Source organism: Didymella exigua (genome assembly GCF_010094145.1).
Source record: "Didymella exigua CBS 183.55 unplaced genomic scaffold M421scaffold_4, whole genome shotgun sequence".
Taxonomy (NCBI): Eukaryota; Fungi; Ascomycota; class Dothideomycetes; order Pleosporales; family Didymellaceae; genus Didymella; species Didymella exigua.
Window position 1 is genome coordinate 152,560 of NW_022984778.1, and position 21,813 is coordinate 174,372.

The 21,813-nt window shown below is 51.5% G+C and overlaps 9 protein-coding genes across 9 annotated transcripts; 5 read left to right on the top strand and 4 right to left on the bottom strand.

Moving 5' to 3' along the window:
- The first annotated feature begins 1,125 nt into the window (after nt 1–1,125).
- On the top strand, nt 1,126–3,189 carry M421DRAFT_416771 (alpha/beta-hydrolase). The gene has a single exon (XM_033591192.1). It carries the CDS (start codon nt 1,473–1,475, stop codon nt 3,000–3,002), a length of 1,530 nt encoding a protein of 509 aa, XP_033452292.1. The 5' UTR covers nt 1,126–1,472; the 3' UTR covers nt 3,003–3,189.
- Nucleotides 3,190–4,048: 859 nt separating this feature from the next.
- M421DRAFT_416772 (glycoside hydrolase family 17 protein) lies at nt 4,049–6,137 on the top strand. The gene is made up of 2 exons (XM_033591193.1): nt 4,049–4,589; nt 4,691–6,137. Exons 1-2 carry the CDS (start codon nt 4,436–4,438, stop codon nt 5,869–5,871), a joined length of 1,335 nt encoding a protein of 444 aa, XP_033452293.1. The 5' UTR covers nt 4,049–4,435; the 3' UTR covers nt 5,872–6,137.
- Nucleotides 6,138–6,677: 540 nt separating this feature from the next.
- Nucleotides 6,678–7,620, bottom strand: M421DRAFT_416773 (uncharacterized protein). The gene has a single exon (XM_033591194.1). It carries the CDS (start codon nt 7,530–7,532, stop codon nt 6,753–6,755), a length of 780 nt encoding a protein of 259 aa, XP_033452294.1. The 5' UTR covers nt 7,533–7,620; the 3' UTR covers nt 6,678–6,752.
- Nucleotides 7,621–9,663: 2,043 nt separating this feature from the next.
- Nucleotides 9,664–10,293, top strand: M421DRAFT_416776 (uncharacterized protein). The gene is made up of 3 exons (XM_033591195.1): nt 9,664–9,889; nt 9,937–9,963; nt 10,009–10,293. The coding sequence occupies exons 1-3, from the start codon at nt 9,734–9,736 to the stop codon at nt 10,159–10,161; spliced, it is 336 nt and encodes a 111-aa protein (XP_033452295.1). The 5' UTR covers nt 9,664–9,733; the 3' UTR covers nt 10,162–10,293.
- A 911-nt stretch (nt 10,294–11,204) lies between these two features.
- On the bottom strand, nt 11,205–11,870 carry M421DRAFT_283422 (uncharacterized protein). The gene is made up of 2 exons (XM_033588936.1): nt 11,598–11,870; nt 11,205–11,547 (listed from the first exon to the last, which is right to left on the bottom strand). The coding sequence occupies exons 1-2, from the start codon at nt 11,759–11,761 to the stop codon at nt 11,316–11,318; spliced, it is 396 nt and encodes a 131-aa protein (XP_033452296.1). The 5' UTR covers nt 11,762–11,870; the 3' UTR covers nt 11,205–11,315.
- Nucleotides 11,871–12,634: 764 nt separating this feature from the next.
- M421DRAFT_402834 (glycosyltransferase family 31 protein) lies at nt 12,635–14,370 on the bottom strand (the record flags this gene model as incomplete). Its single annotated transcript, XM_033590247.1, has 2 exons — nt 12,635–13,509; nt 13,552–14,370. 2 exons carry the CDS (start codon nt 14,368–14,370, stop codon nt 13,129–13,131), a joined length of 1,200 nt encoding a protein of 399 aa, XP_033452297.1. The 3' UTR covers nt 12,635–13,128.
- A 1,505-nt stretch (nt 14,371–15,875) lies between these two features.
- M421DRAFT_54977 (uncharacterized protein) lies at nt 15,876–18,326 on the top strand (the record flags this gene model as incomplete). The annotated part of the gene is made up of 3 exons (XM_033595268.1): nt 15,876–16,688; nt 16,752–16,987; nt 17,045–18,326. 3 exons carry the CDS (start codon nt 15,876–15,878, stop codon nt 18,324–18,326), a joined length of 2,331 nt encoding a protein of 776 aa, XP_033452298.1.
- A 696-nt stretch (nt 18,327–19,022) lies between these two features.
- On the top strand, nt 19,023–21,060 carry M421DRAFT_283437 (MFS general substrate transporter). The gene is made up of 2 exons (XM_033588937.1): nt 19,023–19,473; nt 19,565–21,060. The coding sequence occupies exons 1-2, from the start codon at nt 19,265–19,267 to the stop codon at nt 20,973–20,975; spliced, it is 1,620 nt and encodes a 539-aa protein (XP_033452299.1). The 5' UTR covers nt 19,023–19,264; the 3' UTR covers nt 20,976–21,060.
- On the bottom strand, nt 21,061–21,634 carry M421DRAFT_283438 (uncharacterized protein). Its single transcript, XM_033588938.1, has one exon. The coding sequence runs from the start codon at nt 21,442–21,444 to the stop codon at nt 21,145–21,147; it is 300 nt and encodes a 99-aa protein (XP_033452300.1). The 5' UTR covers nt 21,445–21,634; the 3' UTR covers nt 21,061–21,144.
- Between the last annotated feature and the right edge of the window lie 179 nt (nt 21,635–21,813).

Here is a 21,813-nt window from a genome sequence, read left to right on the forward strand (position 1 = left end):
TGGCGAGGGTTAGAGACACAGGACCAGCGCTGCAGATAGTAATCTTACGTATTGTCGATGCTCTCATTTTGTGCCTTTGATTCACTGGAAACCTCTAGATTTCACGACTTCAGACTGTTGGTCCAATGTCTGGGGAGAGACTTTCCAGGTCGATGTTGTGAGTTAATTTCAGATGATGATGGCAACTACTTCTTCCCTCTGGTACGGTTCGATTGTGCACGGACACATATTAGCTACCTGATGAGCTTCTTCAAATCGATTTGAGCCCGGTTGTTTCAGCCTCCGATGATTCGATGGTCTCTCGAAAGCGAACATGCAGCCTGTGGCGTCAGGGTCGCTCTTCGGGGCCTCAAACCGTCATTTTGGGCCCGGGAACAAAAGACTAAGCAGTCCGTCAGCGTCAAGGGGCAGCCTCGTCAAGGTTCCGACGCCACGCAGAGGCTTCTTCCGAGGAGGACTGCAGATAGCAAGAGACTTCCATCAGCACTTGAGAAAATGGTCGCAAAATTCATGAACACAAGCTAGTCGTCAGATGCTTCGCTGTGGATGTAACGTTCGAACGCAGACAGGCTGTGCTGAATTGTCAATTCCTCGCAGTGCAAACTGGCCTTCGTACCGATGATGCGCTGACTTTTTTGCAGTTATGTGATCGAGCAGCATGTCCTTTCAACATGGCGGTCTCGATCCTGGCTACGCGGCAGCTTGGTAGGTGCAAGCACACTTCCAGTATGTCAGACTCCGTCGTCACTTCATCGAGTATATCGTCCATTGTGATCGTCCATCAAAACTTCGCATCGTAAGAAACTGATCATTGCGGCACGATCTGATGTCCATGGATGCTTGGTGCGTAGTTTCATGATTTGCCGGGGCCGAGGACGGTCAGCCCCCGAGTGATGAAAAAGGTCGGATACAATGGCAAAAGTGTCGTAGCCTCCAGAACATTCGTGGGGTTGTTTGACGCTCAGCCACTGACTACCTCCCAACTTTCCGGGATATCTAGCCAACTTTTTCTGTGACCCGACCCGGCCGAGACACATTGCGGAAAGCTCTTTCCGGTTCCGTCAGCCGAACAGAGCCGACCACTCATACGAAACGACCCCTTATCTCTTGAACATCATTACCATGGATGAATCAGCCTGATTGTCGAGATCACGGGATGCGCTCCGAACAGCAGCTGTGGTGTAAAGCTAGTCCGGCTTTGGCATGCGAAGGCGCCAGGTTCATCAAAAGAACCGCCGACATATATCATGACAATCTCTCCAAGTTCCTTTCTAGCATCCAACCCCAGCCTTGTCTTCCGCCAACCTCCGTAGTGAAGGCTCGGTACTTCTCTCGCCCTCACTCTCAACCTCTTCAACCACTCAGCAACTACCGAGCCAACAATGCCCCAATAGTTGCCTACAGAGCGATGCCACCGATGTCACCGATGTGCTACTCCCAATACTGCCTAGATCAACCCCAGATTAACAAAGATGAACGGATTCGAGCCTGATGCTGCGTATGAAATGATAGGTCAAGGATGGGACTACCTCAGATCGACGGTGTATAAAGAGGCGTGGAGGTCCTCAGGGAACTTCTCAGCACCGAATTCGAACTGGCCGTTTCCGGCATCTCTCCCAAGTCTCTTCCACAAGATGAAGGCTCAATCCCTTCTTTTGCTGTCCTTGTCAGCTCTTCTCGGCAATGCGCAGGAGGCGTGCGATGCAACCTGTCAGGCTACTTACACTCAGCTTCTAGCTGTGGAGGCCTCCAGTTGGGTTTCGAAGAATGTAACTTTTGAGACATTCTACAGTACTCCCGCCAACGTTACAGGAGCGAAACCTGGCGATCTCTTGCGATGGGAAGACTTGTCCCAAAGCGTCGTCAACACAAACTTCACGGCACCTGCTGGAATGTCGATCTCCAGGTTTCTCTACATGACCGAAGACATCGATCGAAAGCCAATTCCCGCGAGTGCCTTCGTTCTGCTCCCTTATAATAAGCCTCACGATGACAAGCCCTTCAATACTACAGTCTGGACCCATGGTACGGCCGGCCGGATTCGTAACTGTGCACCATCGAACCACAAGGACTTGTACTACGAGTGGCAGGGCCCATTCGCTTTGGCAGCAGCTGGATATGCAGTTGTTGCTCCTGACTATGCTGGTCAAGGATCAGACATCCCGCAGGGCTTCATGTATGAGGCTGGCTACCTTCACGCTGCAGACGTCGCGTATGGCCTGATCGCTGCTCGGAAGGTGCTCGGCAACCTCTTGTCGGAGGAATGGGTTGTCGTAGGGCACAGCGAAGGCGGAATGACTGCCTGGCGCACGAATGAGCGATTAGCCATGCCTGGTCAGGAGGAGCTACTCAAGGCAGGCAAATTTCTCGGAGCCGTTGCGAATTCGCCAGCTCTGCGCCCGTTGGACCTGATCCCAGAGTCCATCAGACGTGCTGCTGGCGGACCCATCGGCGACGCTGTCTCGGTCTTCTTCCTGCAGTCGCTTGCACTCCTGTTCCCCGGCCAGATCAAAGTGGAGGACTACGTCACCGATACGGTCCTCGGCCGCATCCCTCTCGTGGATCAAGGTTGTTTGCTCATTGGACGTACCTTATTCTCGAACCTTACCAGTGATGAGCTGTTCAAGGACCTCAGCTGGCTCGAGAACCCAGTCGTAGTGGACTGGCAGAAGCGCTACAACGGCGCTGGCCCGCATGCTTTGGCAGCACCCATGCTGGTCGTCGCAGGCATCGATGATCCACTCACCTATGCCAACAATACAGAATGGGACTTCAACCAAACATGCAATTCGTATCCCAATTCGAAGGCTACCCTGAGACTGTATCCTGGTACCGACCACAACGTGGCCGCTGCGGTATCGCAACAAGACTTCTTGAGATGGATCAAGGCCAGGTTCGATGGGGCTGAGGTTCCAGTTGGCTGTGCAATCCAGACTGCGACAACTGCGACGACTCGATACAGGAACGTGGGCACTTTCTACACCGGCTCTGGCGGTGGCTAAAAGGATCTTGGGTCATTGCGATATGCGTCTTTGCTTGCAGCTCGACCGTTGCATAGTCCCTCCTACGCGAACTGCCGGTCTAAGCATGGAAAGAAACATACCCGCCCAAGTCTTAAGGGAGTTGGTTGTGTATCACTGGTCGTGTATTAATAAATCATAGTGAAATCTAGTTAAATTATTTTCTAAATGCTCCCTCATTTGACTGCGTGATATTACCGTATATATGTGCGCGTGACCATCAAGCAGCGGCAAGCATCATCAACACTCGACGCCGCCTTCGCTCCGCGCCACCAAAATTGCGCTGCAACCACAGTGCAGAGCTGACACTCGCCAAATGACAACGATCAGCGACAGGAGCTCGCGCCTGCGATTCATGCATGTCTTCGCGAGACATTTACGATCATAGCACAGCAAGATCGTCACGTCCTGTCGACGCGTCCTGCCAACACGACCAAGCGTCCAAGACAATAATCGCTCGGCCACAAAACATCCTGCCTTAACACCGCCTTCTCAACACGGCGCTGTGCCGCCTCCATTCGTTGTACAACAAATCACGACGGCGCGCGTTGTGACAGCAGTGTTCACGCTCGAGTAACCGAGCAAACTGTTCGTACCGTGTGTATGCCTCAAAAACATACCCCACCATGACAGTATCGTCGAGTAGTCGCCCACACTTACCACCACGATCCGCGTCTCCAAACGATAGATCACGGACCAATTATAGTCACATAGCGTGCAAGGCTGGCGCACGAGCCACTGGTACCTGCATCTTGGCAGTGCATGGACCAGAACTGTTGGTCGAGCATTTGCCGACCTCAATTCTGCTGCTGACAAGAGATGATGTCGGATGCGAGGCTCATTCGACGATCCAGGGCTTCCTTGTACAAAGACTGATTGCTAAAATTATAGGAGCGACATCTTCGAGACCCAGAGGATCCGGCGCATTAGAGATTCTGCTCATGTTGGCTTTCTCGGCACGATTGCTGTGACGGCGTCTTACAGACTAGGGGAAATTGCGCCCAGCCACAACTAGTCCACGCCCTATCCGAAGCATCACGTTTCCCCAGGCCTCATCTCCTCAACGTGCCGGCATTCTGCACATCGTGGCCCAATTCGCCATAGTTTGGGCGCCCTAGTGCTCTGTTAACGATGTTTTACCGCATGTGTACCTGCATCTTCCTGGTGTAATCTTAGGGACCCCTATCCTAACGCCTCCGATGCATGGCAGCAACCGTGCCCACAAGACGACGGTGAGTCCGTCAAAAGGCCTCAGTACCCCGGTTGCGTGCTTGCTTTGCTTCCTACGCAAGGCTTCGTACGCATCAACAGCCTCGTGATCAAAGTCCAACGGCCTCCGTGCCCAGTCACTCGTTTACAACACACCGCTTCATTCTTTCAGCGGACAAACACAAAGTAATAACAAACCCGTCAATATGAAGGCCTCTATCGTTGCTGCATCAGCACTTGTCGCGTCTGTTGCTGCCTTCGAGCACAAGAATCACGCTGGTTTCCACCTGCGCCGTGACGCATACGAGTCCGCTAAGGACGAGATCTGCACGGTCTACACAACTGTCTACGTCCACGCCCGTACGTAATTGACCTCTCATACCGCCAGTTGAACGCATGTGGTCCAGGCATCTGGGCAAAGAAGGCGCAGTGTCATAAGACCTATCACTAACATGTCTAAGTACCCTCGATTGTGCCCAACACCACTACCATCTATGAGCACTCTACTCCCGTTGCGGTGACCTCAACCTCGTGCACCGAGGGCGAGAAGTCCAGCTCCATTTACACCCCAATTGTGATCTCCACCAAGACATCTGAGGCCTCTCACCCAGTCTACCCCACTGTCCCAGCTGTACCCGAGGTCTCCAAGCCTGTGGTTCCCGAGGTTTCTAAGCCAGCCCCTCAGCCTTCAAAGCCTGCTACTCCCGAGTATCCCACCAAGCCCGTCGACACACCCAAGCCCAAGCCCAGCAGCTCCAAGGCTGCTGATAAGCCCAAGCCCACCGGCAGCTACAGCAATGGCGGCCGTATCATCACCAACGGCAACAAGTGGGCCATGACCTACACCCCCTATGCTCCCGATGGTAACTGCAAGACCGAGGCCGACATCAAGTCCGACATCAAGCAAATCGCCGATCTCGGCTTCACCACCATCCGCTCCTACAGCACTGACTGCGGTGTCTTCGAGTATGTCGTTCCTGCGTGCCAGGAGCACGGCTTGAAGATTATCTATGGCATCTTCCTCGAGGCCGGCGGTAGCGGCGGCAAGGGCCCCTTCTCACAGTACGCCAACGACCAGCTGGACGATATCAAGAACAACGCCCCTAAAGATGGTGTCGCCATGGTCATCGTCGGCAACGAGTGCATGTTTAACAACAACTGCACCCCTGTGGAGCTTGCCAGCTACATCGACCACGTTCGCGAGACCCTCCAGGGCGCTGGCTTCCCCAAGGATATCGCTATCACCACCACTGAACCTGTTGGTACATGGGAAGAGAAGGGCGCTGAGCTATGCAGCCACATTGATATCTTCACTGTCCAAGTCCACCCCTACTTCACTGCATCCATCTCGCCCGATATGGCAGGTGACTTTGCGGCTCAGCAGCTTGAGCAGGCGGCTAAGGTGTGCCCCGAGGCTGCTGCTAAGGGCAAGTACATCTCCGAGATTGGCTGGCCGAGCGCGGGCAACAACAACGGCAAGGCTATCGCTGGTGTTGCTGAGCAGAAGGAGGCGATGAAGAAGATCATCGAGAAGGTTGGTGCTGAGGCATGTCTGTTCAGCTTCAAGGATGACCCGTGGAAACACCCCGGTTCGCTTAATGTTGAGCAGCACTTTGGCTGTTCTGATGCCCTCTCTTACTAAGCTGTGCTCACATTAGTTCTAGTGGACTAAGAACTGGGTAGTGGTGTCAGGTAGTGAGCATCCGCAGAGTTGCCTCTCGGATATTCTGTAGAGCGCCCTATGGATATATTCACTGCATTTACGTATTCACGCTTGTTTATGGTTGGATAATCCTTCTTGATGGCGACCCTGGTCGATGGTTTAACGGCGACCCGAGGTATTATTTAGTGTGTAATTTCTTAATTTTACTATGATCTCGATCTCCGAAGACAATGTTGGTGCTTTACAACAAATTACACGTGCTCGTATTCATTTAGCTGTGACATGCGTGGAGCCACTGGGCTCGAATCCATGTTTACTAAGACAAACGTCCTGTTCCCGCTGGCTGTCGAAACAGATGTTTAGAGCTCGTTCCTTGGGCGCTAGGAGGTGACCAACCACTCGAGCGCAGCGACGAAGAAGCTATGCTTCTGGTGAGATCTACTCTCGAATTAACGTGGCCAAGAAAGAGAGTACTTAAGATAACAAGTAATCTGTACCCGGGGACGATCAGTCACCACGCCATGATGTACTGGAGAATATTGTATTACCGACATGTCGTTTTCAACGATACACCTAGAAGCAAGAGGGCATCAATATGTAATGTGAGAAGAGGACGGTGCATGTCGCGAGACACATTACCATTCAAAATTGCACTCAAGAAGACACGTCTCCAGTAGGTTGGTCGAGTAAACTTGCAATCTATTGTTAAAGCACTACAATTATGATTTCATTAAATGCCAATCAAATCTGATAGTCTATCGAGAATATTAGATCATGTAGCCATAGCACTAAGTTGCTTCTTACATAGAAAGGGAGAGTATTTCCTTTAACAAAAAGGTATCTTTCAATGCGTAGCGTCTCTACGACTCGGTCATTTTGGCCAGTACGAGGTTGTAGTCTGCAGTTCTGCAGTTGGGAACGTTTGGAATGCTCTGGGAGCATGATGCTCCAAACGCCAACCGTGCCGCGTTTCCAGTCGCTGTAGCGCCACTCAAGGCCTGGAGCTCAATGCAGCCATAGTCTTTTTGGAAATTGGTCATGTGATCGACGAGGGCAGTAGCTCCCGCCTGGTACTGAGCAGCAGGGATGGCAGATGCAAGTTGGGAAGCACTCAAATCGTCACCGAAAATAACGGTGTCGAGGTAAGCACGGCAGGTGCCACGCTTCAGCAGTCCGTGAGCCACATCTATGCCAGTGTCGTGACGCATGACCAAGTGTCCCTCTTCAGTTTGGTATGAAAGGTACTTGGCCACATGTGAGGTTGAGTTGAGCTGGTACTCAACGACGGCGGGATCGGCAAGGGTACGATTCAGGCCAAACCTGTGGCTGCCCATACCGTCATGCCAGTCAATGTCTTGGCCATCCAGACGGAAGAGAGCTGAAGATCCAGAGAGATCCCTAGGGGTAGGAGATGAAAGTCCAATGAAAAGTGCTCCACCAGCGGCGCTAACTGTAATGAGAGCTGTAAAAGTCGTTTCAACTACAGAAACCACGCAAGCCTTATGGGTTGCTGAGCCGCTGGAACAGTCGATGACCGAATTTCGTAAGGCGGTAAAGAACACACCACCAGTAAGTGAAGCAACTGCAGTAAGGAGTGCAATGGCCGTAGCGGGGCCACGGGTAAGGAGGACGGCAACCATAATGACGTTAAGTGTGTTTAACTGTGCTTAGAATGGTGGCTTCTAAGAAGTATACGACCGACGATGCTGTAATGAATGTAGGGTAGTTGAGAAGTATCTGGTATAAACTGCAAGAGGGAGAATACAGACGACTTTATATTCAGCTAACATGAAGGGCTACGTTACAGAAAAGAGGTTAAAGCTCCAGGGTGTTGCCTGAAAAGGGAAACCTACGAAGAAAGCCCGTTGTCGGAAATTTGCAGCAACACAGTTAAAACAATCACAGGTTGAAAGCTACGTCTCTGTTGCCACTCGATTTCTCAACCTAAGCATTTTAACGATCACCCATCAGCTAGACAATAACAATACGAAAAATGCCCGTTGCCGGAGATTTGCACGAATGCGGTCAGAATAATTACAGTCTGAAAGCTACGTCTCGGCAGACTCGGCTGCCGCTTAGTTCCTTAGTCTGAGCTGTTTGACGATCACTTAACAGCTAGATATCACCAATACGAAGCCCTAAGGCTTTGGCAGTACCTAGTGTCGTACTACAGCCTCATATTAACAACCTAGACTAACTTAGATGCTTTGCGTTTAGGTTAACTCTGTGCATCGACTTATTACTACTATCTAATCTAAAGGAAGATGCAGATGAATAGTTCTATCATTGCTGGTACAAGGAACCTTTACAGAGCTTGATTATTGGCAAGAAACGTACGAATTAGATCACTAGTTGCCTTGTGCCATCTTTCGGCTCTAACAGTTCTGGCAGCAAAATCCATCAGAAGCGTCCCCCCCCCAATAGAGTTAACTCGGACTTAAGCGTAAGTGGAGACAATTCATTGCAAAGCTCTATAAGTAGGCAAATTCACTGTATAATCTCAGTTGTGTGAGATTCAGCCTATACCTATGATAGTTAGAGGTGGCGCAGATTGAACAGTCTGTGTGGGGATACCAACCACGATATGTAAGCAAGCTTCAGGCTTTAACTTCTTAGCAACTCTTGTATTAACAACAATTATCACAGAAGCGACAGAGCTATAGGTAATTTGCTAAACAATTGCTAAACTAACGCTTTAATTTAGTAGTAACATGCTTACACATCTAATCTGATTGCAGAGGCACATCTTAAGGTCTAGAGGGACTGCAACATAAGGTGCTGTAACTTCTACTTTAGCAAAGGCCCATCTTGAGCTGAGATGGAGCAATTGTGATAACGGGGTTGTGATGAAGGCTCTATGGAATGTTGCTGCTAGAATAATGCACAAGATAGCTAACACTACAACTCTAAAGTCTTTACTATTGTCTCTTGTCTCTGTCAAGATTCCCCTTTGCGTTTCCCACAACACTGTCTTCGGTCGGATGTGGCTTTATAAACTCTAGGCCGACGAAGAGCCGAGATTGGATAGCGCGACCGACGCAATAAGCAGCTGATTGGTTAACGTACAATTCTGTGTCCTAGCTGAAAAATACGAGACTGACGCGCCAAAGACCGTGCTTCTACCTACAACCTGGCCCACGTGCACATAACTAAACAAATCCGTCCAGCTTAGACCCTTACAATATCGTTCCTACAATACGAAGTAGTTTATCCTAATAGATATACGACCTTTTGCCCCACATCAGATCGCCTGTCTATTCCCACACAGTAGGATCCACTTAGAGCTCACTTGCGCAGTTTCAGTGGCTCCAGGCTCATAACTGTCGCGCAGCAAAAGATTTATCAATCAACCTCTTGCTGCACAGGCTAGTGGATATATCTTTTGCAACAGCTTCGCACCTAGCTAATACCCAGTTAACTAAAGGTCAGGGGTTTGGTCAGATGGAATGAGCGGTAAGCGGCCAATTATCAGAGATACGGCAGCGCTGATGTCCGGAGTTAGACCGGGACAAATCCCCCAATTAGTTGATACCTGACCACTCATCTTGGCCGAGTAAAGTAGGGGTTGTTCGTAACTCTTGAGCTTTGGGTTCTAGGTCCGCTGTTGCTTCCGATGAGTACGAATTATCTTCGGACCGTTCGCAGTTGATTAGTTTAGTTTTGGTAGGGCTACAACATTCTACTTCACCTGCATGGAATGATGAGCGCAGCTATGCTCAAGTCTTGAAAGATATAAAGATGCTGACTTCTTCCTTAGCAGGCAGTACATCTCTTTTGCACACAACTCAATTCTCTCCAAGCAACACACTTAACACTCATACAATTATTAAAGCTTCCTACAATGCACTTCATTTTCGCTCTTCTCCCGTTTGTTCTTTCAGCTGCGGTTGCCAAGGACCACAAGCGATGCGACTGTCAGATTCAGAACCAAGATGGAAGTTGGCGCTATGACTGGCAGTTGACTTTCAATACCTGCCAGAACACCTTCTCTGATATTGTAAGGTCTCTTAAGTCCCTAGAACCATCGTCAGCTAATTCTAATAGGCCAAATACGATCCAGGTGCCGGTCGTGTAAGTATACACCTTTCGAACCAGTGTAATATTCTAACAACTTAGTGCGTTGCCGCCTCCGGCAAACGAATTGACGGTGATACCTGGTTCCGTGACTGTGCGTTCCAAGCCAAGAGTGGATATTTCCCCGTTTCAGGCGGAGCGATCGATACAACCGGGACACCTATGACTGGTACTGGAGGTTCCACCTGCGACTAGTCTGGCGTATAACGCGACTATCTTGGTGGTTATATGGATGCTAAAGAGAAGCTTCCTCAGCTGAACAGCAGGAGAAGGTGGAAAATTGTTCCATATCCAGCTTGCCCAGTCAACGCTCCACAAAAAGCGCATGGTCGCGACCAAACACGGCTTCGTTATGTAGAGATCATGTAGCAGTCTAGTACAGATGCCTGCGGTCGAATTGTCATCTCTGTTTACTCAGAAGGTTCACACTGTGCCCACATAAAGTAGTGACAGTTAAGATCGTGATGCACCACCTAAAGCCTCCCCAACACCCCTCTTGACTTTTTATGACAACAGGCAATGTGTGACGGTTAAGAGGAGAAGCAGATCACGTGTTGTCGGCGGTGGTCTGGTACTACTTCCTCATGTTGTTGAGCACCTCTTACCTCAGCTGCATCACAAACACGTCATCAAAACAGACCCCGCAGCGAGCCTTGGAGAGGCAAGACACAAGCAGAAGAACAACACGGAACAACAGAATACACTTTTTTGCATTTGCCCTTGATACCGCAACAATATTATATGAGAAAGTCTTTAGCATGGACCTCGTCAAGTAGGCACTTCACCTGTGTAGGCGACTTACCTGTGAGATATGTCATGATATCTGTAAATCCGTACAATGAATTCGTGTATGCATGCGCTCTCAGAATCCTGACTTTCTCGCCTTCCACATCATCACACAGCTTTGACATTGCATAATACCTTCCAGCGCTTGCCTTCATCAAGGTTCAGTGTACTCTATTACAGAGTTGTTCCGTGAGACCAGAACCTGCTGAGGCTTTCATTGGAGCTATTCAATGAATACGAGATCAACTTTCCATCAAGCGTGCGGATCGTCAAACACACCCATTCGAGCTCTCTGCTATTCATGATGTAGAATTGTGTCATATTCGCGACCGTGGGGAGCATGACAAGTGTACTCGTAATCAGGCACTTCTATAGAAGGATTTTCATGTTCTCATTCCTCCCAGACTTGAGCATGATTCCCTTAATACTCGTTTGAGCCTCAATCTCTCTCTTCCTGATGTTGTGCTTCACTTTACTCGTGAACTTCTCGACGAGCCAGGTGCTCATCTTCAGCAAACCATGGAATTCTAGCACCGGGCGGAGAAGCCAGAAGAACACGCCAGTCAGTAAGAAGTTGACGGCGACATCGAAGCAGAGCAGGAGGAAGCTGACGTGGGCGGGAGCCCAATACGGCACCGGCCGTCGAGCTCGACGACGGGCGAAGTGCAGCCGATGATGGCGATAGTGCCGAAGCCGCCGCATATGATGAATATACCGAGCAGCCAGACGCGGTCTTTGAGGCGAGATACGAATGGAGCGCGGGCAACACGGGCACGTTCTAGAAGGAAGATATAACTAAGCGTTATGGTCAGTTGAGCTCGAGCAACAGGCGCCACGGAATTTACATGGCAAGTTTGTTGCCGATGTGGAAGACCAGGCAGATCATCGCTGATACATAGAAGAGTTGGTGGGTCTGCAGTCCTTGGCCGGTTTGTACAACAGAGGCACGAACGATGAAGCCAAGACCAAATATAAAGAGAATGGATGAAGTTGCGTTTGAGAAGGACATTGCTGCGAAGTGTCCTGAGTCGAAATTCTGACAAGACTTAGAAGTACAGAGTGCTATAGACAATGCACATCATTAGTCCTAGAACCGAGCAGTTTCAAGGACCTACCTAAGAAGACAGCGAGCACGATCGTACAGAACAGTGCAACGGCGTCATAAGCCGTTCGGTCTATACCGGTTTCGTCAGGCATCAACGAGTGTCCAGTATCAGGATTAGTTGTGATGGTACGTTCATTATCTCTGGCTACGAGTCGCGCAGACAGGAGCGTCATCTCCATCGCCATCCGGGGAAGCACAGCGCCAGCGATGAGTGGCCAGCGCAGGATAGTCAAGAGTCGCGACATAACGGACGTGTCTTACTACCAGAAAGACATGTGAGACATGTGAGACATAGGTTTCCGTGAAGAAGAAAGAATGTGGATTGAATTGAGGCAAATGATTCCAAACCTCACTTTCCATAAGACAATACTAAACCGCAGACGCACCGTGTCGCTGCATATTATGCCATTGACGGCAGCTCTAACTTCCTTACAGCTCGATTCATCACGGGGCCTGGATGGGGAGTAGGCTCCGGAAGGCTCCAGCTGGGTCCCGCTCAGCAAACTGCCACAAATGCGACTCCAGACTGTCAAGTCATTCGATCGCGGCTCGAGGTTTCATGATCTGGTGGCGCATGACACAAGATTTTTGTCAGACGCGTTGAAGGCTTCGAAACGGGCCAGCGCCTATGCCCGAAATGATGGGACTAGGAGAAACCTCGTCGGCTCACTTTCCCTGCACCTGCGTGCGGATATATATAGACTTTCCGATCATCCGTTCTTCCGGGGAATGAGGCGGCGACTATAGAAGGCTTGCCTTCTGTGAGTTCACTAGCTTCGCGTCGAGGTCCCCGCGCACCAGTAGTGCCTATCCTCCTGTTTTGAGCCGAACTTTTCTATTCGCGTATTGCGATTTTAATATACGATGTGCCTTACGAGTCACGACATGTGTGGCTATAGGTCTGTACAGTTTGCTCAATGCTGCGCTAACTCTGCTTTCAATGCAACGCGATGACTTCCAGTGAAAACCAAGCCTCCTAAAATTGACTATTGTTTGCATGCCGGAGGAGGTGTAGCTGATCAGTACTTTGTACCGAAGCCACTTAGCGATGCGGCTTGTGGTAGAAAGTCTTTCGAGTAGAGAGTAATATACAGTAGTCAATGTAAGCAATGCTCACCAACAGCAGTGGCTTTGGAGACTCCACCAAAGTCGAGTCAAGTATCACCACTGATGACTGACAGGCTCAGACCGTACTTCAACGGTAGATAATCGTGCAGGTATGGTTATCGCCTAGCTCCCAACGGATCCCTCAAGCCAACATCTCAAGACATTCAGTATATTCTTTTCACGCTTGGTTTCACCCAATGCAGCCCCTCTTCACAGGTATGCTGCAGACTCCATGTTTGTATCTTATTAATATCCCAGCCACTGACGTACTTTCGATCCTCTTCCTCATGATAACCGTCCGGCTCTTTCGCACGACCAATGTATAGTGCCCTCAAGTAATAGCAGTGCGCTCCATGCCAAGTGTACTGTTGACATTCGTGGTGCGCAAAGCATCCAGCTTCGCAGGCGTCGAGGCTTGAGTGTACTGTGGAGTTCACGTCGAGCTGGAACCCTGCGTCGAAGGCTGCGTCCCAATCGTCGCGCTGAGAGAAGTTGCCAAGGTATGAGAAAAGGAGATCTTTGTACAACAAGGGGCGTTCGTGTTGCTGGTGTTAATCATTTTCCCATGTCCACAGGTCCTTCATCACGTGTGGGTCTGTCTTGTGCAAGGTGATGACAGGTTCACACCAATAATCCTTGCCAAACGGCACGTCTTCAAGCCCGCGTGGGTTGAACATAGGCCACAAGCCGCTAATATCCACTCCAGCTTTGTCATGGAGGGCCCATCCGAGAATGGAGTCTCCGCAGCAATCGTTCCTGATATCGTCTTCGTACTCAATCGTGAGTCGAGGCCCTTGAACACCGACGGCATTGTGTGGACGATCAACCAGTCTGTGCGCAGCAGCTGTAGACAATATGAAGCCGCAGCCACCGTTTGCGAACCAGATCTGCTCTTCGTGTTCTGACTTCGAGTCGGGGCGATGCTTCTTCCCAGGAGACGGCGAGCCGAAGTAGTGTGGTACTGAAGAATCGTAATTGTCCAGCATGCGGTAAACGTTGTCCCAGAAGAGATACGTGTCTGATTCGAGGAAGATATACCACTCAGCCTTGCGGTTGAGCTGGATCGCCCTCTCCACTGCTGGCAAGAACTTGTATTTGTCAATCTTCCAGCCTTCATGGCCCTGGTGTAGTTCGACGCCATCACAAGTGGCATTTTTCTGCGCCTCGTACGCCTCATAATCCTCCTCCCTCATATATGTCATTGCTGGCAGATCTGCGAGCACATCGACGGCGTTGTGGGGACCGTACTTGTGATATTGGTCTGAGATGACAAGCACGTTGTTTATGCACTTGATGATTGTGTTGACCATTGCGTTCGTCCTTGCACCGGCGTCTGCCACTCCTGTCTTGAGTACGACCTGCACTTTCTCCCTGAGATGCTTGGGGAACAGGAAGCACTCGTCCATGATGCCAACGTTCCAATCGATGTTCTCCTTCTTGTGAAACTATGACTTGGTCTCCCAAAGCCAGTGCCTATTCGAGGACTGAGTGCGAGATACGACTCGGGCCACGGGGCATTAATGCTGCCGACTTCCGAGCGGACAGGTTCATCCTGCGAATCCGGGTGAAGTTGAGAAGGAGACGGCAGAATCGCTGAATGTTGGTCACGCGGAAGCAATGTGGGATTGGTGCACAGCTTGATGTGCTCAGAAGCTCTGGTCTTGATGTGGCAGAGACCAGAGTGGCACCTTGAACGTCTTTTTTTCAGCCCTGTGATTCACGCTGAAGTGCCCGGTCTCCCGACCGTTCAGTCGGAATTCGCGCCAAACCGGTGAACTACACTTGGACAATGATAGATACGTACGCGCACACCTAGAACTTCACCCACAGGACTGCATACGTTCATGAAACACAAGAGCATACTATACGATGCGCGCAATTGAGCAGAAGTGCATCTCCTTATCATCCTGGGGACAGACGTCACTCATGAAGCGGCACGGAACATTGACCTTTGGCACTGCCACTCAGGCGAGCAGCCTGGCGTGATTCTGGCCACTGGTGCGCGCCGCTAGCTGGCGTTCCTGCTGCTTGTGGGTCACCGGTCAAGCCTTCTCGTCGTGCTGTGCAGTTCTCTGGCTGCAAGTGCGTATCTGCGCAGTTGATTCGACCGCCCTTTGCAGGCCGTTTTGGCTGTGCTGGTGTTGCTGTTGGTGCAGGACTGGCGGTCGTCACCATGCGAGTGTGCAATTCTGCGCGATCCTGCGGCCCACGACGCAACGCGCAACCGCGTAATTGATGGCGACTAGATTGGAGCAGATGGCGTTCTCTTTGGGAGTGACTTGCGTCGGAGCCGGGAGAAGTTGTTGTCGCAGCGAATTATCCCATCGTGCTCGCAGCTTGGTCTGCGAGTTTCGAAGCGTGGGAAGGCTTAGCGTGGCGCTAGTCCAGTAGCTCAAGGCAGCAGCGACTGCGTGGTGGATCCCGTGTCAGCATCGCGAAGGGTGTTCTCCAACTATACTGCCCTTTTCTCACTTCTACTCTCGACTCGTCCAACTCATCAGTCCTTCTGCGTCCAGTTTTCTGTCCTGAGGCCTGCAACCCCTCTTTTCCGTTGCGCACCCGCCCTTCTGCATCGTTTTGCCACGCACGCAGCCCGTCTTACTCCGACTGCGCCGCCTTTCATATATCGGACACTTCCCCACGTCTGCTGCAACGAAAGGACTCTGCGCGCCCTTCCTCCTCCGCTGGAATCACTTTCGTCACTCAGCCAATCAGTCACGACTTTCCGCGGCCGCCAAATCGCTGATTCCGAACCGGTCAATGAGATCGTGATTCAGGACTTGCACCACCATCATTGGTTCCGGCCATAGGTCAATAGGATCCCTCGGGCTCTGTGAATTGTCCACTCGCCGTGACTCATAACCTGAGGCCTCCTCTACCAACTTAGCGCGTTTGGATTCAGTCATACAACATGTCTGCACCTCAACCCCAGAACAGCCACCCCCGCCGCCGTCCTATTAAGGGCAACGTCTCTCCACTCAGCACCCATGGCATGTCACTTCGCAAGTGCGGTACCTTCTCGTCACCCAAGTCGTTGAGCAACGAACTTTGTGGCCTGGAGAACCAACCGTTCATGCCCAGGAGGTCTCCGACTAGCACCGAGAGCCTCGAAGCTCTCCTTCAGGAACAGCACCCTAGTGTCAGCCGTGTCGCGAACCTGCTCAAGGACTTCGACGAGAAGCTCGCAGGTCACAAGGTCACATCGGCATCCGGTGCTAGCATCCTTAACGATCCTGAGGTGCTTCCTGTTCCCAGCTTCATGCTTGACATCACTACACTGGATGATATGCCCATGGACGTTGACTCTAAGTTCAAATCAGCTGAACGCAACCTTCACGAGCACGCTTCGGACAGCGGTCTGGGTTCCAGCATCGGCTCGAAATACAGTAAGGACTCATTGCAACTACCCGTCTTTGAGACCCCGCCATCTAACGCATTTAAAGACGACGCTCGCACCTCAAGCGCTCGCGAGTCTATCAACTCTTCCATCACCACCCACTCTGCCATCACTCGTTCGTTCTCGGCATTGGGTGCAACCGAGGAGAAGCACACTCTTGGCGAGTACGCTTGCAAGCAGATCCACGACTCGATCATCAAGCCCATCCTCGCTGAAGAGTCGCTGAAGGACTTTCATCCCCTGATCCAGGACGTTCCTCGACGCATAGGTGAGAAGAGTATTTGCAACCTCCGCGATCTCGAAAAGACGCTCGTCTTCCTGGCACCGGTAAGTGGTATCCGTTATCTTTCAGAGAATGCAAAAGCTTATTGCATCCTTCGCGGTTTTAAGGAGTTTTCGGCAACACCGGCATCCTACCTTCGATTCTGCGAGCGATCAATTCAACTGCTTCACACGACTGTCGACTACCTTTCGGAACGCGACCAGCGACTACCAACCGACCGCCCGTACACTAACAACTACTTTCTCGATTTGGTCGAACAGATCCGGAGATACGCTGCAATCATGGCCGCCACCCGACAAAAAGAAGCTCAAGGCGAGCACCTCGACGAGATGGATTACTCCCGGTATGACCGCGCCGCGACATTTCTCTTTACTCGCTCGGCTAATCACTCAAACGATAGCGATGAGAAGATCACCCTTCATGGCGGTCTAAGCAAGAACGGCCGTCCTGTCGAACTCGTCCGCGAGAAGGACGGCAGGGTCATCCCCCTTGCGATCGGCTCCGAGAACGCATACAAGAAGCGCGCCCTGTCCGAGGAGGATCTTGAGGATGACGACGACGTTATGCGCTCGATGGCTCGCCGCAGGAAGTCAGACAAGCCCGGTGATGTTTTGCACATGTGCCGTGATTGCAAGAAGGAGTTTAAGCGCCCCTGCGACCTGACTAAGCATGAGAAGACACACTCTCGCCCATGGAAGTGCTCCGAAGAGAGGTGCAAGTATTTCGAGCTTGGTTGGCCCACTGAGAAGGAGCGTGACAGGCACGTCAACGACAAGCACTCTACCGCACCGGCGCAGTACAAGTGCCTCTACCCTCCCTGCACATACGCCTCGAAGCGTGAGTCGAATTGCAAACAGCATATGGAGAAGGCTCACGGTTGGGAATACGTTCGATCCAAGAGCAACGGCCGCAACAAGAGCCAGGCAATCAGCAACAGCCCTGCCACTCCTCTCACCCCCTTCCTTGGTACACCACAGTCTGCTGCTCTCACTACACCAATCACACCCTTCATGGCCTCTCCATCTGTGCCTCTGATCAACGACTTCGACTTCCAGGGTTTCCAGACTCCAGCGATGAGCATTCACAACTTCCAGGACGATTTCCGTCGTCATTCAATCACCACCGATAGCACACGCCTCACGTACTCTTCCAGCAACTCGCCGGTCGAGCCTAACTCTTTCATGGAAGCTGCTATCACTCCTGCTGATATTGCTATCGACCACACCGTCCCCATGTTCCCTGATTGCGGAATGGGGTCGAACTTCAACATGAATGTTCAGCAATACACGCCTGCCTTGAGCACCGACTTCAACTTTAACGAGCCGATGTTCACCATGACCTCGAACCAGACTCTCGGTCTTCCTCAGTTGTCACCAATGGCGCAGCCCAATCTCACTCTGTACTCTCCTCAGATGCAGATCGATGAGGGTTTTGGTGACGCTATGGATAGCCTGGACATGCAGACCTTCAGCCACCCGACTGAGGATTTCACTTTGTTTGAGTCAACACCGGCTGGCAACATGTCAATGAACAACACTGCCAACTTCTTCCCTGACTTCAATCAGCTTGGAGGGCAGTTCGACAACGGAGCTCAGCAATACGACAACAACTTTTACAATGCCACTACCTTGGACACCACGTTGGATGAGATGCTGGGCCTCAACACTAGCAACCGGCAGTAAATGCTGGTCTGTATTGTATACGATGATGGATGTGCATTTGAATAAGGATCTTTTCCCACTTTGTTTCTACGGCGCATAGCGAGCACAATGAACACCACAAGAGATGGTTAGCGGATACGGTATGGGAATCGCATGGCACACAAGGTTTCCCTCTCTGCTTCACGGAGGTACGGCATACTCTCAGAACAGTAAACCCATAAAAATATGGCTCTGGATCTCTCGTCTCCCCAGCATCGGAATTGGTTGGATCTCCCCCCTTCTCTCCTTAGGCGTGGAAGAAGCAGGTGCGGTCGAGATCATCAGACAGGTAGTTTAGATACATAAGTTGTGGAGGAAAACATGTTTCCGAAGCTGCATGGTGATGCATGCGCATGATGACTCTGAGGTTGTGACACATTCCGCGTCGATGACTGCGTCGCGTCACAGCAACCACACTGGACCCTGAAAATTGCATTGATCAACAAGCATCAGAGCCAGGGTCCTGAATCCAGCACCACCACCACCAGCCTAACCCCTAACAGGATGACATCACGGGCTATCGCTTTCAATAAAGACTGCACGAACAAGTCGGACTTAGCGCTCTAATCTGAGCAGCGGAGTGGATCATGAGTGGGTCAGGAACGGAGATCGGATGCAAGTGGCACGGACTTGAAACGCTCGAGCGGCTTTCGAATCAAGGTGCCCCCTCCTCATCAACCGTCATGCTGCTTTCTATCCTCGACAGGCGGAGGCTCTCGTCGTCGTCGTGAAGACGCGTTCTTGTCACTCTCTTTGAATACCCTTAGGCTAATCCGGCTGTCCAATCTCTATCTCTGTCTTGTTTTTCTCTATCCGGGAATTAACGCTGGTCGTTCTCCTGCCTCCCACGACTTCGCGATACCGATTCGCACCGTTCCAGTTTCAGCAGTCTCTTCACGTCATTTACACGGGTTCCCAGGATGTTGGGCTTTCACAAGCGAACAAGGAGTTTGATTCCAGTTAAGGAATTGGCGAAGTACGATGTCGTGCCGGTCGAGGAGGAATTGTATGGCTACGGGAGCGAGAGCGAGGAAGAGCTGGAGAAGCAGAGCACAGACGCGACAGATTCGACGACATTGACGCGACAGCGCCAACTACTGCTCGTCTACCTTGTCTTCTTTGCTGAAGCGTAAGTCAACACCCTCATCTGAGCTGTTCACCCTCGACATGCACCCCAGGACCCTGAGTCGAGAGCCATCGCGCTAATGCGTAACATGCAGCATCATGGCCTCCAGTCTCCAGCCCCAGCTCCAAATGCTGCTCTCCTCCTCTGACTACTGCGGCAACCTTTCCACATCGTACCTGCGCAGTATCCTCGATTGCGCGTACGCGTTTGGCGGCACCACCGGCCTCTTCTGGGGATACCTGGCTGACCGCATGGGTCGCCGGCGCGTCACGCTGATCGGCCTATGGAGCATGGTATTTTGCTGTCTGAGCATGGGCTTTGCGACAAACCTTGCTGCCTGTGCTGCCTTCCGGTTCTTTGCCGGCATGGTCAGCTCCGCGGTAGTTTGCACTTCCCTGACAATGATCGGGGATCTGAGTGCAACTGCGGAAGAAAGAGCAAGGAACGTTGTAAAGCTGCCATTGATCTCGCTGTGTGGCTCTGTTGGTCCACTGGCCCAGGGCATGGTAGCTGAGAGTCTTCAAGCATATGGCATGGTATGGGAGAAGTTCCCAACACTTGGCTCAGAGCTGGCTTGCGGCAGTGTGCTATTTGCAATCGCACTGACTGCATCTTGTCTGCTCAAAGAGTCTCTGCCACTCCATTACGACGTACCGGCTGGCTCCATGGACATCGATTGTGAGAAAGCCGCCTTTCTTACACGCAGCTCAGAGGATACGAACATTACCCTTGTCGACTTTGCCAGGCCCGAGCCCATTACTATCACACAGTTCATGCAGGCACCCTCCCTGCTCGTTCTCCTATCGTCATTCTGTATCCTGTCCCTCCACGCTGCGACGTTCGATGTCCTCCTTCCACACCTTGGCCATAGCAGCACGCAGCACGGTGGCATGGGCATTCCGTGCGACTGGTTGAGCATCGTTGTGCTGATAATGCGTGGCATTGCCGCCGTAGCCATCTCTACTCTCCTCCCAACGATGATGGAGAGTCATGGCCTCCTGAAGCTCTACCGCACCGTCTCGATCCTTTTCCCGATTATTTACATCATCACACCACTACTTGCTCTGCTAGCAGCATGCACCGGACTTGCACCTCTTTTGTCCGTCCTGGCAATCTTGACGAAGCACATCCTTGCCAGCGGAGCATTTGTCCTTGTTCTTGTCCTGGTTCTGAACACGACCCCTGACGTCTTCTCTACAGGCACAGTCGTTGGCATGATGCAAGTTGCATCGCTCTTCAAGGCGTTTGCTGTGGCCGTCAGCGGCGCAAGCTACTTCGTCAGCAGCGAAGTCAGCGTGCCAGCTACCAACTTTGCCCTTTGGACCTGCTTGGCTATCTTTGGCGCAGCAGGTGCTGGGTGTGCGTGGTTCGTCAAAGAAAGGCCGACTGTTGGCCTCGATTTCAAGGGCGAGGTGCTGAAGTGGGAGAGCGTTTTCGACGTCGACGCCGATGAAGTCGTCGACGAGAAGTTCGAAGAGGCTTTCGTGATTGGCGATGACGAATGAATACCTCCTAGCCGCTTTGTTCATATCCAGCGGCTCATTTTCTAGCTTATGCAGCCTTTCCTTGTGTATATATCACCGCGTTCCCAATGCTTTATCAATGCTGCACCCATCACGACTGTGTTTTATTGCCGCGCACAGTGTGTAAGCATCGCCGTTCTCCAGCAAATGTTCAAACTACAAGGCTACATTTTTGACAAGCAGAGAGTATAGCTGGAGGAACTCCATGGGTTGTGAGTTGCTGCCGCCCAAGGCACATCTCCAGCGCCCTAGTACTGTATCGTCTTCGTGAGATTGCGGGTAAGGAGCACGTGAATAGGACTGGGGCAGCCCCAAGTTTGAAACACGCCAACTCGCTGCTCGGAATCCGGTACACATGCGCAACAGGGACATACAGCAACCATGGCACATTTGCTGTACTGCACCATGACAGCTGAACAGCAAGCAATGCACGTGAACACCTAAGCCTCATCACGATCCTTCTGCTGCACTCCACGCGTTCGCCACGATGATCCTCTCCGCAGTAGTTTCCAGCTGCAAAAGAGGCTAGATCCAAACAACAGCCCGGTCAGTAACGACACGAGTAGCGGGCGGGATTGCCCCTGGGGCCTGCATGGAGCGTTCAAAATGAGTGGTCGCGGTGCCTTCTGTTTGGGAAAGGTTTGAAGCCGCGGGAGAAGGCAACCGCGATTCGTGTTCCCTTTCACTTTCTTGACAACAACACGCCTTGCAGACCGTTTGTTTACCGCCAGTGTACGACCGACCCAACCCCACCACCAATAACAACCGTATCTATTAAGCCTGCACCACTACACAGTATTCCAGAAAGCAGCATTTGCGA

Coding starts and splice junctions, on each gene's coding strand:
- M421DRAFT_416771 (XM_033591192.1), top strand. CDS start 1,473: ATGAACGGATTCGAGCCTGATGCTGCGTATGAAATGATAGGTCAAGGA.
- M421DRAFT_416772 (XM_033591193.1), top strand. CDS start 4,436: ATGAAGGCCTCTATCGTTGCTGCATCAGCACTTGTCGCGTCTGTTGCT. Junction 4,590..4,690: donor AACTGTCTACGTCCACGCCC/GTACGTAATTGA, acceptor AACATGTCTAAG/TACCCTCGATTGTGCCCAAC.
- M421DRAFT_416773 (XM_033591194.1), bottom strand. CDS start 7,532: ATGGTTGCCGTCCTCCTTACCCGTGGCCCCGCTACGGCCATTGCACTC.
- M421DRAFT_416776 (XM_033591195.1), top strand. CDS start 9,734: ATGCACTTCATTTTCGCTCTTCTCCCGTTTGTTCTTTCAGCTGCGGTT. Junction 9,890..9,936: donor AGAACACCTTCTCTGATATT/GTAAGGTCTCTT, acceptor TAATTCTAATAG/GCCAAATACGATCCAGGTGC. Junction 9,964..10,008: donor ACGATCCAGGTGCCGGTCGT/GTAAGTATACAC, acceptor CTAACAACTTAG/TGCGTTGCCGCCTCCGGCAA.
- M421DRAFT_283422 (XM_033588936.1), bottom strand. CDS start 11,761: ATGTCCTTCTCAAACGCAACTTCATCCATTCTCTTTATATTTGGTCTT. Junction 11,548..11,597: donor ATCGGCAACAAACTTGCCAT/GTAAATTCCGTG, acceptor CATAACGCTTAG/TTATATCTTCCTTCTAGAAC.
- M421DRAFT_283437 (XM_033588937.1), top strand. CDS start 19,265: ATGTTGGGCTTTCACAAGCGAACAAGGAGTTTGATTCCAGTTAAGGAA. Junction 19,474..19,564: donor CTTGTCTTCTTTGCTGAAGC/GTAAGTCAACAC, acceptor CGTAACATGCAG/CATCATGGCCTCCAGTCTCC.
- M421DRAFT_283438 (XM_033588938.1), bottom strand. CDS start 21,444: ATGAGGCTTAGGTGTTCACGTGCATTGCTTGCTGTTCAGCTGTCATGG.